This window comes from Stigmatopora argus, chromosome 5 (genome assembly GCF_051989625.1).
Source record: "Stigmatopora argus isolate UIUO_Sarg chromosome 5, RoL_Sarg_1.0, whole genome shotgun sequence".
Lineage (NCBI taxonomy): Eukaryota > Metazoa > Chordata > Actinopteri > Syngnathiformes > Syngnathidae > Stigmatopora > Stigmatopora argus.
Genome location: NC_135391.1, coordinates 15,047,501 through 15,062,721, shown reverse-complemented (window position 1 = coordinate 15,062,721; position 15,221 = coordinate 15,047,501). Strand labels below are relative to the sequence as shown.

Genomic DNA, 15,221 nt, shown 5'->3' with positions numbered 1-15,221 from the left:
CTATAGACGTTTTTTTGCCTCCATCGCGATATCATCCAGTATTTGTATTTAATCATTAAATGCTGTTTTAGGATGGATTTGACCCGATTGCTGTCATTTTACGGCTCGGTTCTGCTACATCTGCCTGCCCAAGAGTGCTTATTCCCGGACTGCCATGCCCGCCCAAGAGTGCTTATTCCCGGGCTGCCATTGATGGTAGACGAACATTGATTTTTACTATAATTTGGACAACACCGGCGGCGGGCCGGATTAAAAATCCTAACGGGGCGTATATGGCCCGCGGGCCGAGGTTGAAAAACTTGTACACACACCATCCGGCGGGGCGATCGTTCGAATCCCGTTTCGGCGAAACCTCCGTTCGGCCGAATGAACGTTCGGTGGAAGGTCCATTCGGCGACCTGCCCGTCTGTCAAACGTCCGTCGGCGAAACGTCTTTAGGCGAATCATCCGAGTACCGATGATGTCGCTCACACTGGTACTCAGTGCGCTCGGGGAGGTTGTCTTTCTGCTCAGACCAACAAAAAATTAGAGGGAACTTTGGTTCGGAGCTGAATGAACCAATCACGGTGAGGTATACGGCTCTGGAGGGCGGGACATCGGCCGGGCTGTCCAGTGCCTCGCTCACTCACTCATTCATTCCTCCAATCAGCTGGGCGGAGGAGAAGCCGTGAGGCCGATCACTCCGCTCTCAGCAATGAGGCGCTATGATCCGTGATCCAGCCTGTGTCAGTGTCTGTAGCCATCTCCGCGATTGAAACGGAGAGCGAAAGTGCACATGCGCCACAAACCCGCGCGACTGAATGTGAAAGATCAACCCGAGACTCATTCCAAGTGGAAAAACATATTACAGAGCCCCGGAGATGTCTCCTTCAAAGCCTGCCGTGAAGAGAAAGGTCGGTGATGAGCACAGACAGTTTCAAGAAAAGTGGGGAGTGCAATATTTCTTTGTTGAACACAGGGGCACCCCGACGTGTCCCATTTACACTGAAAAAGTTGCGGTGCACAAGGAATACAATTTGAAACGTAATTGTACTACGAGACATGCTGAGGAGTACAAAAAATACCAGGGAGATGAGAGAGCCAACCAGGTTGCCAGTCTTAAAACACGTCTTCTGAGGCAACAGGATTTCTTCAAGAAGGCTACCAAAGACAGTAATGCAGCAGTCAAAGCTAGCTACACCGTTTGTGAGTTGATTGATCCTGTGCTAAGTGATCCCAAATGGCTCATGGACTTGGCTTTTCTTGTTGATATCACACATGAGCTTAATGTACTGAACAAGAAGCTACAAGGCCAGGGGCAACTTGTCAGTGCTGCCTATGACAACGTGAGAGCATTCTGCACTAAACTTGTGTTATGGAAAGCCCAGCTCTCTCAGACAAACCTTTGCCATTTCCCAGCATGCAAGGCTCTCGTGGATGCAGGCACACCATTCAGTGGTGAGAAGTATGTTGAGGCCATTTCGAAGCTACAGGAGGAATTTGATCACAGATTTGCAGACTTCAAGACACACAAAGCCACATTTCAAATTTTTGCGGACCCCTTCACCTTTGATGTGCAAGATGCCCCTCCTGAGCTTCAAATGGAGCTCATTGACCTGCAGTGCAACTCTGCACTCAAAGCCAAGTTCAGGGAGGTGAGTGGAGAAGCAGACAAGCTTGGGCAATTTTTGAGAGAGTTGACCCCCAGCTTCCCTGAACTTTCCCGAAGGTTCAAGCGGACCATGTGCCTTTTTGAGAGCACATACTTGTGTGAGAAGCTCTTCTCCACCTTGAACTTCAATAAGTCCAAGTACAGGTCCAGACTTACTGATGAGCATCTTCAAGCTCTACTGAGGGTCTCCACTGCTTCCTCCCTCAAGCCAAATGTGACAATGTGAGAAGAAGCGCTGCCAGGTCTCTAGCAGCAAGGAGTAGGCAAGAGAAGCCGTGTTCAGAATATTTCATGTTCAATGTTCCATTCAAGTTCAGAAAGTTAAAGGTTAAAGAACTGTTAATACAGACATTTGAAACGGAATAAAAATAATTCATTTTCTCTACTTAGCCAGCCAGTGTATATCTACTGTATGCTCATTAGTATTATTTGGTTTTGTATTACTGATTGATTTATTTTTTATTCATCTTTAAGTTAATTTATTTAATTCATTATTTTTTGTTAAAAAATAAAGATATTTGATAACGTTGGAATGTTTTATCAGTGCTTTTCTTGTGGAAATCCTGATGCGGCCCAGTCTCACCCAGACTCGGCCTCTAGCGGCCCCCAGGTAAATTGAGTTCGAGACCCCTGGTCTAGGGTGTAGTCTTTCTTTTTGCCCGAAGTCCAGTAGCCCCTGCAATCCTTATGAGGGTACGGAAGATGAATGAAAGAATAATCATTTTGGCAAGCCTCAAGTCCCTGCCAGATTTTTATGTTCTAGTAAAACACTGTGATGATCACTGATTCAAAATGGATGGATGAGATGTTCACGCTACAGTGTTGATACAAAAAGAAAAAATATTAGCGTGCTTCATATACTACTTAGTTAGAGAACAACATCAACAATGTCTTTTTCATTATTGGTGATATTTTTGTGTGTGAGTCATTTAAGAGTCATCCTCCCACTCCAAACAAAGAAGATTTAATGTTAATAAGCAGTGCAATGATGGAACAAACACCTTTCAGGGTGACATTATGTGGGAGATGGATGTGCACTGAGCATCTGCCGGAGAAGTTTTTGTGTGTTTGTTCTGGAGATTGGCTGCAATATGGCACATTCGAACACGTTACCATATGTGAGCTGTTTCACAAATACTCAGTAGTAGCAAACAGATTTATGGGCAATGTGGGTTTCTGAGTAATAAATCCCATGGAAAAAAACATAACTGTTCATGAGTGAAAATAGAAAACATAACATTTTATTCAGTGCAATGGTAAAACTATGCCTGAGTGAAATTGCTGTGAACGTTAAAGTAAAACCAGTTACCCAATTGTCACGAGAATTAAGTAGATTGTATTTTTTTTTTACATGCCCTTTTTGTAATTTTTTTTTTGTTATAGCTACACAATGACCCAATCATTTTTCAACTGAAAAAAAAAAATTACATTCGATAAAATGTGATGATTATAGTATTTACACACTAACCGCTCGGTTCCCAGGACGCTGGTAATGTGCTTTCCTGTTAATTTTTCAGTTCATGACTTAAGAATTTCTTTAGAAGATATAATATCATTTGGATTCATCTCAATAAAAAAATTATGATTTTTAGGTATAAATACTTTATTTGTCACTAGGGTGAGCACAGAAAAAATAAAAAATAAACAAAACAATGAATATCTCTGTGTACACGCTACACATGAGCAGCTGCTCTGATGTTTTTCAATGAGATTTGATTTTAGATCAAAGACATAAAACAGTCTGCCTCATTTGGCTTGGATATCTCTTAGAAATTTGTAGAAACAAGTTTTACTCCTTAAGATTTGGAACAAGAGCAATTTGACAGACACAAACAGGATTTGTCAGCCCCAGTGAGTGCTGTCACAGTCAGCAGCATTAGCAGTGACAGCTGAATGCCAGTCTTCATGCTTCACTGCTAAATGGGGATACAATCTATTATTTGGATTGTTTTAACTTTGCACTCTGGTTACTGCCCATAAAAGTGCAAGTGGTGTGCTTCACTTAGTCTGTGTGTCAAGTGAACATCAACATGACTACTACTATCGATAAATCAGTAAAGCATTTATCACTTTTCTGTTATTATCTTGAAACCTTGAACCGCAATTTCTCTGAAAGGCGTATCAAGGGTTCATAGCCAGTCCACATCTTTACTGAATTACTGAACATTATGTTAATTCAGCTTGATCACTGTCAGGTTTGTCATTAGACGTTCTCAAATTAACGCTCAAATGAAGAAGAAAATACAGTCTTCTGGATTTTCACTTGCAAGGACAACGACTGTTTAGAAAGCTTTTCAACTCCGTTCTGACCTTACACACCTTTTCTGTTGTTTTATTACATTCGGGGGCCCTGGTTACATGGATTTCTCAACTCTAAAGGGAGGGGTGGAAACACAAGTGGTATGTTTGAACGTGGTTATCTATGTGCGTTGAGTCTTAAGCAAAGTATTTTTAATAGCAACGCCAGGCATATTCTTCATTACAAGCAGATGTATAATAATATGAAATAAAAACCCTGAGTCACTATAGAAATTTGTCATCTGAGTCGTGTCACAGTACAGTGACTTTTTTATTCAAATATTTGTTTAGTTATACTGTAGAAATCATTTTGAAGCAGCCAGTGTAGACTGTACAAACTACCATTTTAATACTTTGTACACACAGTATATTATTATTAATGGGTGAACAGGTCAGAAAAGGATCACGATTTCCTTTTTCATATCTCGATTAAAAAATAAAACAAAGCAAAAACTAATTCAGGTGTGTTGGTGGAGGGAGCCATAAAAATCTGACTTGGTAGGGTTCCTCGAGAACCGGAGTTGGGCACCCCTGTCTTAGAGGTTCCACAAATGTTTATGACATTGATGCCTGTCAAAGTTCAATGATGATCTGCAAATGTACCATGGATCTAATTTGTCAGGTTTTGTACACTTTAGCTGATGCACGCTTACCTTCCTATCTATACTGAACACCTTGGAGAACATATTAGCACCACACTGGACTGACGGTCTGTCCAATTTAGATTAAGGATGCTATGACCGCCTTCTGGCTTTCAGTTAGATTCAACCGGTATGTCTCAAGATGGACGCTTATCATCCTTTACTCTTAGTCATCCTTTTGAGAACCAAATCTTTTCATTTTAATAAATTGTCATCTTTGACGCACTTCTAGTATATATAAATGTAATTTATGTTGACATAAAATAGAGTCAGGCCCAGTGCACAGAGTAGTTAGTGTGTCAGCTTCACAGTTCTGGGGTTAAGGGTTCGATCCCAGGTGGGACCTCACTGTGTGAGGTTTGCATGTTCTGGTTCTCGGGTGTTTTTTCTCCTAGTACTTCGGTTTCCTCCCACATTCCAAGAACATGCATGGAAGGCTGGTTGAACATTCTAAATTGCCCCTAGGTATGAGTGTGAGCGTGAATGGTTGTCCGTCTTCTTGTGCCCTACAATTGGCTGGCCATCAATTCAGGGTGTCCCCCGCCTGATGCCCATAAATAGCTGGAATACGCTCCAGCACCCCCGTGACTCATGTGAGGATAAGCGGTTCAGAAAATGAATGGATGAATAGTTATTTGGAGACTGTATCATTAGCGCTGTTATTCGTTGGTGATAATTGGTAGATACCCATGATGCAACATGAGGGCTGTTATTCGTTGGTGATATTTGGTAGACACCCATGATGCAACATGAGAGCACTGTTTTGTTTAATGCGGCTTACAATAAGAGTTTTTTTTAAAATCGTTTTTTCTTTTTTTTTTGGCGTGCTTTTTCTTTCTTTCAACTACTTAAACACCCCATCAGTGACAATAATCTTGTCTTTCATCCTATTTGTCAGACTCCCTAGTTCCTTCACATCTGCGTCCAGATTTTTGGCCCATTTTGGAGCAATTTTACAAGTAATGATGGAGATAGAGGACTGTAGTAATCATTGTAGACGAGCCAAATCTCAGGCGCTGAGCTGGAGTGCAGCCCAGCTAGTCAGCGGGCACTAGCCTGCGGGCTTGTGTGCCACAGGGGTTAATCTGACATTGGTCCAGAATGATTGATACATATTAGTTCATGGCTTCCAACCGGGACATAGGATAATTTGCTTGGAGTAAGTGGGGGATGTGCATTTTGGCAGATGGCATAATCTACCAAGAAACAGGTGTGTGGCCTTCTTTTTGAAACTTTGCACAGTCTCAGGTTTCACGCAAACTGTTAGTACCCATATGTGAGTGCATATTGCAATTATTGTTGGCTCAGTAGTATTCAGATCCCTGCATACTGTGCCATAGCTGAGTTACTTCATGCCCCCGGTCCACCTTTCAGTTTCTGCTGTAGCAGATGGTGAGAAACCAATTTCAGCAGGTGGAAGATTTTTTTGCCTAATAAACTGATTTCCATTGATTGGAGTCTTTGTGCATGTAGAACTGCCTCTAATGGCAAATTGTTAAATCACAGTCAATCTTAGTTCTTGTTTCAGATTATCTTAATGTGTAACTTATTCACCTTTTTAACCAATTTAGGACTGAAAAATATGTTTTCAGTGATGTTTGAAGCTGTATTGACTAATATTCAAGTTTTAGGAATGAGGATGACATTAATGTCCATTAACAAGTGCATAACATATAAGTTACATTTTGCCTGACAACAGGCATTTCACACTGACCCTCTCTGTGATTGTGCCTTCACATGGTCCATCTCAGGCGGTCCGGAGGCTGTGCAAAGTGCCAGGATTTTCATAGATGTGGTTTCATCCAAAATGCTAAAAAATGACTGTAATGGGTTGCACCTATTATTAGCCAAGGGGATTCATGGTCATAACCCTGCCTAAATGTGCACTGTTTTGGACATTAAAACTGAAAATTAGGTTTCACCTAACAACTATGATTCCACTCTGACTCTCTGGGCCAAGTCTGACGGCCACAAGAGCAAGCAGCACACACATACAGAGGTACAAACTACAGGGTAACAGGAAGGGCCATACTTATTCGTCCAATAAAATAAATGCATATTAATACAAAAAAATAACAGCTTCGAAATGTGTTTGTGTTAATGCTGATATTACATTGTTTAACTGACAGCACTAATTTTAAAATATTTTTCTTGATATTCTTCTGCTTTTCATTGTTTAACTATTTAACTAAATTTAACATCAAATATCGCTTTGTTTCTTTAAACTTTTTGGAACTAATAATTATATATGCACTCGTCGCTTGATCTATTAATTTAACATGTTTTTGACAATTGCCATGATTAAAAGCGCTACAATATTGCGAATCAGCGTTTTTCATTGAAATGAATGAAAATGCTGTTAATTAATGTATTCATTATATTTTGCTTCAGAAAACACACATTCATAATATAATTAACGAGATTGTAAAGAATTAAAAGTGCATAATGATGACTACAGTACATTAAGGCTCCTTTAGGTCCGTAGGATTTGACCACCGGGTGTCAGTAAAAATACACTCACCAAACCGACAAAGAAGAATGTCACTCAACTGCTTTAAAGCACTTTATACACAGAAAAAACATTCGCATTTACGTAATTTCTCCAGAAATTGCATTTTGTAGTTGGTACCATAGTATTGAATACTACAGGCAATCTCTAAAACTTCCCAGCTTTCATTTGACAGGACAGAATGAGAACAGCAGGAGAAACAATTATCAGACTTCGTATCGACCCAAATTAGGTGTGACTTGTGACCACTGACCTGGAACTGGACTTGAGCAGAAAATGGAACAGTATGATGAGGAAAGTCACACCTGAGACCACACAGCTTGTCATTGTTCATGACACAATTTTGCATAGTGTCATGATGGCTCTAATCTTCATATTATCACACTCTTGTCTAGGTGAAGTGTTTGTTAGAATGCATTGTTAGTTCGTTCCTTTCGGTGCTTTGTACTGGCTCTATAGAGTACACGAGCCTCATCTCCCACATTCAAACCACATTCACATTTGCATTGAAATTCGGGGACAGAAAATGTGCATAGTCATCTAAACGTGACAATGTTTCACATTTCATTTTGTTGTCAATCTTGCGCAAAGCAACTGATAAATCACCTCTTTTTCATCTTGCTGAGCAACAAATGGAACTTTTCTTTATGTTAGAATGCCTGCTCACCGTATTGCCAATAGAAAATTCCATTTTCTTTTCACCTACTTTCAATTTGGTTGTAAAAATCAGAGGAAAATGGCTTTGCCAAATGTGATGTGTGGATACAATGGGAACAAATGTACCTCACCTTTCAGAAGAGGTCACAGTTATTGAATTCAGTGTGATATCTGAATGCAGTCTAATTTTGCCGAAACAGAATGTCCATATCAAACATTAGACCCATTTTGTGTTCAATAGACTGAGATTACAAAAGGCAGTCATCTTTCATTATGTATCAAGGGCCTCTACTGTTCAAATATCTAAACTCTTCAAGTTTCAATGCAGAGTAATTTATCACATGCTCTCATGTGTGCTTTTACTTCGAGTGTCTTACATAAAATGAGAGTAAGAGTCTAACATAAAATGAGAACCCATTAAAGAAGAACACAGATGTGTCATACAACCCATATTCAGTTTTAATGATGGTATTAATTTATACAAAATATAAATATAAAGTGGCATATGTTACTCTTCCGGTGGCAATTTCCAGTCCTGAGGAGAGATTTGGACCATCACGGATGCACCTGAATTGTACCCTCGATTTCTGTGAGGCAGACATGCTCACCACTCTAACATAATGCATCCCTTCTTGACTTTTAAGGTGTTTAATTTTAATAAGCTTAAGAGAAAGTTTTTAATCTGTGTATACTACAAAGAGAACAAAAGTTCTGCATTAAATATTAATTCAGGAATAAGTTTTCCCATGTTTTCTGTTGCTGTTGTATTTGTAAGTATATATTTTTTGTGTTGAAACTTGTGTTTTACAAGTATACTAATTTCATTTAGGAAGACAATATAATGTAATATAGAGATGTGCATGGGTTGCTGAAGCATACAATGTTATAAGTCTAAGTACCTAAAGAAAAATGTTGGGAACCACTGCGCCACGGTAATACTTTTTGTCTATATCCATGCACTTGTTTTACTCTGTGGGAAATAAGAACTATGTTAGGTTCACCAATGAATATATACTTTAATATAAGGAAGACATCGGAACGCATATCCAGCTTTATCTTGCAAGAGAGAATCGATCCTGACTCGCCTTTGTCACAGATCATTCTAAAGAACCAAATCCTCTCTTGCCCATTTGATTGCATTAGATTCAAAACAATTAAGGTTATCTATTCAAAATACTTAAGGTCAGGAATCAAAACAATTTCATAAGAATTAAAACAAGCAAGCATCCATTCAAAACACAGGAATCAAAACAGTTGCGAGTCTTTTCGAAGGGCGAACGGTATCGCCACCTGGCCCGGAATCCAAGTCAAAACAATTAAGAGTCTTTCCCGGATCGTCATTGTGAACTTGTGACTGGGTGAGAAGTCGAGGTTTCAAAACAATTTTGATAAGTCCAACTTGATAGAGACCTTTCCCTTTGTTTATCACGGTTGCAAGCAGATGTACTAAAGTGACCCTTTTTAGTGTCAATATGCTATGTTAAACAAAGCATTTCCAACATATAATAATGTATAAACCTAAAGAAAGCCAAGCAGATATATAATAAACCCAACAAACTAGAAATTATTTTCACAAAAAACAATGTCTTATACAACATTTTTAAATAAAACCTTTACTATATTAATACTAATTAAAAAGTATTAAATCATATAAAACATTTCTTAAAGTCATTGCACAAAAGTTGTATGCTGTTGTAAATTCCACTAGGTGTGCTCCAGAATTGCAGATAGAAATTTAAAACAGATTGTTTGTCTTCATTTTGATACCCCTGCCATTTTTGTGCAATAGTTTTATGTAATGTTTTTATTTTTTTTAACGCCACTTATCTAAATAAATATATATATATATATATATATATATATATATATATATATATATATATATATATATATATATATTTTTTTTTTTTTTTGCTAAATATGTGCATGCAAGTCTGTTCTTTTTGTTGGCATTAAAGAAATAATGTGAGGAGGGAAGATTGTGATAGTGTCTTTTTTATTCAAACAATTAAAAAAAAACATTATACCATGATATAGAATAGCCAATGTCGTGGTAGAGCACATGTGTCAAAATGGCGGCATGGGGCTAAATCTGGCCCGCCGCATCATTTTGTGTGGCCCGGGAAAATAAATCATGAGTGCCGACTTTCTGTCTTAGGATCAAATTAAAATGAAGAGTATTGATGTATATTACATTTCCTGTTTTCCCCCTTTTAAATCAATAATTGTAATTTTTTAATCATTTTTTTCTGTGTTTTTAGTTCAAAAATAATGTTGTAAAATCAAAAAAATATATATAAAAAAAGCTAAAATAAACATTGTTTTAGATCTATAAAAAACTGAATATTCAGGGCTTTTAATCCAGTTCTTTTAATCCATTTATTAAAAAAAATCTAAATATTATATCTAAAATGGTCCGGCCCACGTGAAATCAAGTTGACGTTAAAGCAGCCCGCGAAACAACCCGAGTCTGACACCCCTGTGGTAGAGGATTTTTCATATATCGCACACCACTAGTAGCAAGCAGTATGTTGTAATCAATCTAACCTATCGTCCCTACGTCCTCTTTATGGGCGGACTGTTATTAGATTGGGGAGTAAAAATTCTGTTAGTTGCAATCAGAATCAAGAAAGAAACACCTTGCTTGGAGGAGACCTTTAAGGGTTGTGATGTGACATTTTGGTGACATTCAGTCTCTGACAAGACTTCCAGAAAGATGTCGATCTTCCATGTGGCCCCTAGGCTTTCATTATTGTTTGACATATTCCCAGGCATTTTTCTCTGCATGCTTCCTAATCCGTTCAACTCTAAGAGCATTTGTCTGACTTTGTCAAATGCTGATGGCCTGAAATGGCGAGAGCGGGGTGGGTAGCTTCCTGCAGCCCCTCCTTGGAGTACATGATGTAATTTTGGTGATTGGGTCCCAATGTTGATCAGTGTAGGTGAAAGATGGATTCAGTGACCAAAAGCTTGTGAAGCACAGAGACCCGTCTGTAAAGATAGGCGGGGTTAAACACGATTTGACACAATTAGGTCATGTCACATTTGGCTGTGACTGGGTCGCCTGTGAATTCACAGTTGAGTAGCTCTGATGTACGCATAATTGTAAATTGCACCCAATTATGCCTTGTAATACGTGGTGTGTATTCTCTTTTTATGGGGTAACAAGGTGGACAATGGGCTGCAAATCCACCTGTATCAGTTACAATCTCATAGTGGAACTATGTTACATTGATTTATTCATTTTCCGTACTGCTTAACTAGGTCCAGAATTTGACCTAATTCAAAGGGTTCATGGGAAATCAGCCAGCTACTCAGTAATACTGGGTCTGACCTCTCTGCGACCCGACGCAATAGTGTAAATATGCAGGATTTAGAAGAGGGATTTTAGTAATCGAGGCTCTGTAATTCTTCAAAACATCATTCACATTCTATCACATTTCATAGTCGATATTTCTCTACAAATAATATTACAATACACGAAACAAATGAATATGCTCATTTTTCAGTTTCTCTCTCCAAATTGATTGCAAAAACAAATGGCTAAAAGGTACACGTACCTTTGTGGGAGGAAATCGGAGCAGCTGGAGAAAACCCACACAGGCCCGTAGAGAACATGTAAACCCCACACAGGGAGGTCGAAACCGGGTATTAAATCATGGATCTCAGAACGATGACGCGGATGTGTTAACCACTCGAACTGGGCCACCTCTGTTTGAGCATATTTTAGTTTTACTACTAGTGTTCATTTAAAATAGATTTTTTTAAACACAGGGAATAATGTAAATGAGCTCAATCCTCCAGGGGTTCAAAATAGATTCATCTATTTTCTTAACCGCTTATTCTCACAAGGGTCGCAGGGGAGTTGAAGCCTATCGCAAACAACTACAGGCACCAGGCTAGAGACACGCTGAATCGGTGGTCAGCCAATCGCAGGGCACAAGAAGAGGGACAGCCATTCACAGCGAGGACCGACCTGGGATCGAACCCTCGGCCTCAGAACTGTGTGGTCGACGTGCTAACTACTCTATCCAACGTGCTAATCAATCTGTCCACCGAGTAGTCTTTTTCAAAATACAGTAAATTTCGATTTTAAATTGTATTGATGTGACAACACGTAAAGTATTTATATAATGAAAAAATACACCTTTTTATTGTGGTGTGATAGAAACAGTGGGTCAACTTAGCTTTATGATACTGATTAACAAGATCAATAACATGCACACCATTTTTATACTTAGCCTATTATCTTCTTCCTTAAATCCTCTGAGGCTTGTAGCATTATCTGTTTTTCTTTGATGCCGCAGGCAATGCTGCCATGCTTTGGGCCAATGGCAAAGAAAATCGTCCTGGAAAAATACACTCTCAAATGTATGGCGCCCCTCTGGGAATGTGTTCATGCTTTATGTGAAATGAGCGGCGCCTTGTTCTGACTTCTATCATGTGTGAATCAGTTAGCATTTTTCGTTTTGACTCGACTACCAGTATAACATTTTTCTTTACTTATATGATGCTTGGGGTCTAAAAAATAAATTGAACTGCTTTTATATTCATAGTCAGATTCTTTGGTCAAAGTCTGATTTGTACAAGTGGCAAGTTGTTCAAATTCCTAAATTTCACTTTATTTATACTACACTTTATTTTATAGGTACTTTTTAAAAATAAAATCTCCTTACATATTTTTGTTCACTTGGTAGGCCAAGTTCAATAAGTCAAGGTCTCAGATGAAATGAGATGAGCAGTAGAATACTATTTTAATAAATAATAGACTATATCACACACGGTTACAAAGTTAAATGTACATGTGGCGTGGCTCCGTAGTAGAGTGGGTCATTACCCAACTGAAGGTCTTGTGGGCTTGATTCCCTGCCTTGGTAACCTTGTCTAAGCCTCCATGAGCAAGACACTAAACCCTATGTTGAACCTGATGCTGCATCATTAGTGAGTATATATGTATAGTGTCAAAGTGGCTTGGGGGCCATGAATGTGGAAAGGTGATGTAGGTGTAAGTCCATTTACTATAAGAGGTCTACATTTTCTTAGGTTTGTCATACGTTGCACTTGAAAATTCCCTGAAGGGTCACAAAATATCAGAATAAACTTGAGCTGAAAACATTGCATTATTTTTTTTTTTACAATCCCCAAATTCCCAAAGGTTTTTTATGATGCTTCTGTTTTTACATCAAAAATAGTTTCAGGCACACTGTGTTTTGTGTGATTTATGTTGTTAATTAATAATCAAAACTACTTTTTTTGCAGTTGGAGTGCATAGCATCCGGGCTAGGTATTATATACTGCGCAGAATCAGAGCATTTTTTCCGTACTCCCCAATGACGTCGTCTGATACTAGTATTGTTATTGGTGTAACAGTCTTATAGCGTGTTACAGCAAATTTACATCCACAAGCCAGTTCTGTAACTTTTGTGACTTGAATACCTTTTAAAGACTCCTATACGTTTTTACTGAATCATCAAACTAATTCCTATCTTGTGTGTTTTAGGGCCTTGCCACCCAAACCCTTGCCACAACAGAGGGTCATGTGAGATCAGTGAGACCTACAGGGGTGACACCTTCATTGGTTATGTCTGCAAGTGTCCTATTGGCTTCAGTGGAATTCACTGCCAGCATAGTAAGTTACACCCCACTGGGAAAAAGACTCTCTTTGTCAGTGTTTCTGTAACATGTTAATTTATAAGGTTCTTCATACTCCAACTCATGACCCGTTTCACTAATGAGCTATTACAGCTAATACCAGCTATTACTTGGACAACAGCTATCAGATGAGCTGTTTGCTCACATGTAATCGTGTCTTATTAAAAGACATGACACAAAGGGAAATGGAACATATCAGCCTATTGGCGATCATGTTATTATATTTGTCGACAGCCAAAACTGCAATGCTGGCAAATTTTCTTGGCGTAATTCAGTTATTGTTTCCTTTTAAGCCCTCAGGCCTATGGGAAGCAGATTTGAAATGGGCTGAACGAACCAAGGCCTGCCAATTTCCCTCACAGTCATTAATGCGAGAAAATGAGGGAGGGGGAGAAAGGTAGATTGACAATTATTCATTTAGAGAGACAGATAATTAAATCTATGGGTCTGTAGCAATTAAATGATAAACCAAAATAAATAACTGTTACTTCAGAATGGCGGTCAAACTTATTGGTGAGGAAAAATATTGTCTCAAGACTAAAAGTAGACATGGAATACTAACTAAAATAAACAAAACTCCATTCCAATTTAATCAATCACAGTTGTCATTATTACGCTCAAAGCAATGTTTTAAGTATCATGTCTGGTATATTCATACTGTTGTTGTCAAAACTATCGGAGTATCCATACTGAAATGTTTAATCTGGATACGACTTGATCGCAAAAGTGTTGATACTCAGTTATTTGTATGCTGGCTTTTGTTTTATATTTATTTAATTCTGGGTTTACCATCCAACTGTCATCTTACTGGATGGGCTATTCAAAAACCAATGTAATCATATGGGCTCTCTCTTGCTGGATCATTTAGAAGAGGCTTCAGCTTGCCCATAACATTGTTCAGTTAGAAAAAAAATAAGATGACTCAATTGCAGACAAAAGCCTGAAATAGACACAGTATAGGCAGACATCGACACAGAAAATATTCATATGATTTCTTGTCCTGCTTCTCATTGTGCACAATACATGGATTTTTTCTTTTTTCTAATAAATAATTGAACCACCGACTGATGATGTTTTGGTTCACTCGCCTGACTTCGGTGCAGGCAGGCGTGGGCTTGATTCCCAATGGTGGTGGTATGGTTATGAGTCTGAATGGTTCTCTGGTTCTCTGTGCGCCCTACTGCTGACTGTGTAGTGTGCCTTTCGCACAATGTCAGCTGTGATAGGCTCCAGCAACCCCCGCCACCCTTGCGAGGTACGGAAAATAAATGAATTAATGAAAATAATTGAACCAGCATTCTTTTTCCTCGTTTTGGCTCCTAATTCCCTTGCATTTTTTAATCATTCATCCCTCAGTAAGCCGCACTTATTGCGTGTGTTATATTTTAGCTGACAGAACTGAAAATGACAGACTTCTATTGAATTTAATATTTTTTTTATTAAAAGTCGGTGTCCAAAAGAGTTTAACATTGATGAGCTCAAAATTAAGATGCTTCAGTTGAGCAAACTCACAATGACTTTATTAATTCATTTCTTTCCTGACCTTGTCTTTGAACTCTCCCTCTTTACTATCTGGATAATGAGCAGATGAGGAAGTACATTGAATGGTTTAAGGGCAAAGATTAAGATGCATGCTTCCTATAGAATATAGACGCTTTGATGTTAGCGCTAAAAAGTTAATTGGATTGGACTTCTATCACTGTCATTGGCAAATAATCCATTTCAAAATTTAAATTATATTCTAGTGTATTAACAAACATTTTAGAATACAGTTAAAACAAACTTTAAACAATAAATAGCATGTGTTGTTCTT

The 15,221-nt window shown here is 38.5% G+C and overlaps 1 protein-coding gene across 1 annotated transcript in view; it reads left to right on the top strand.

The window, feature by feature from the left end:
• Positions 1-15,221, top strand: part of edil3a (EGF-like repeats and discoidin I-like domains 3a) — a 68,422-nt gene that overhangs the window by 12,003 nt on the left and 41,198 nt on the right. The window contains exon 2 of the mRNA XM_077601401.1: positions 13,257-13,385. Within this exon, the coding sequence (XP_077457527.1) occupies positions 13,257-13,385 (129 nt within the window). The remainder of the gene's footprint in view (positions 1-13,256; positions 13,386-15,221) is intronic.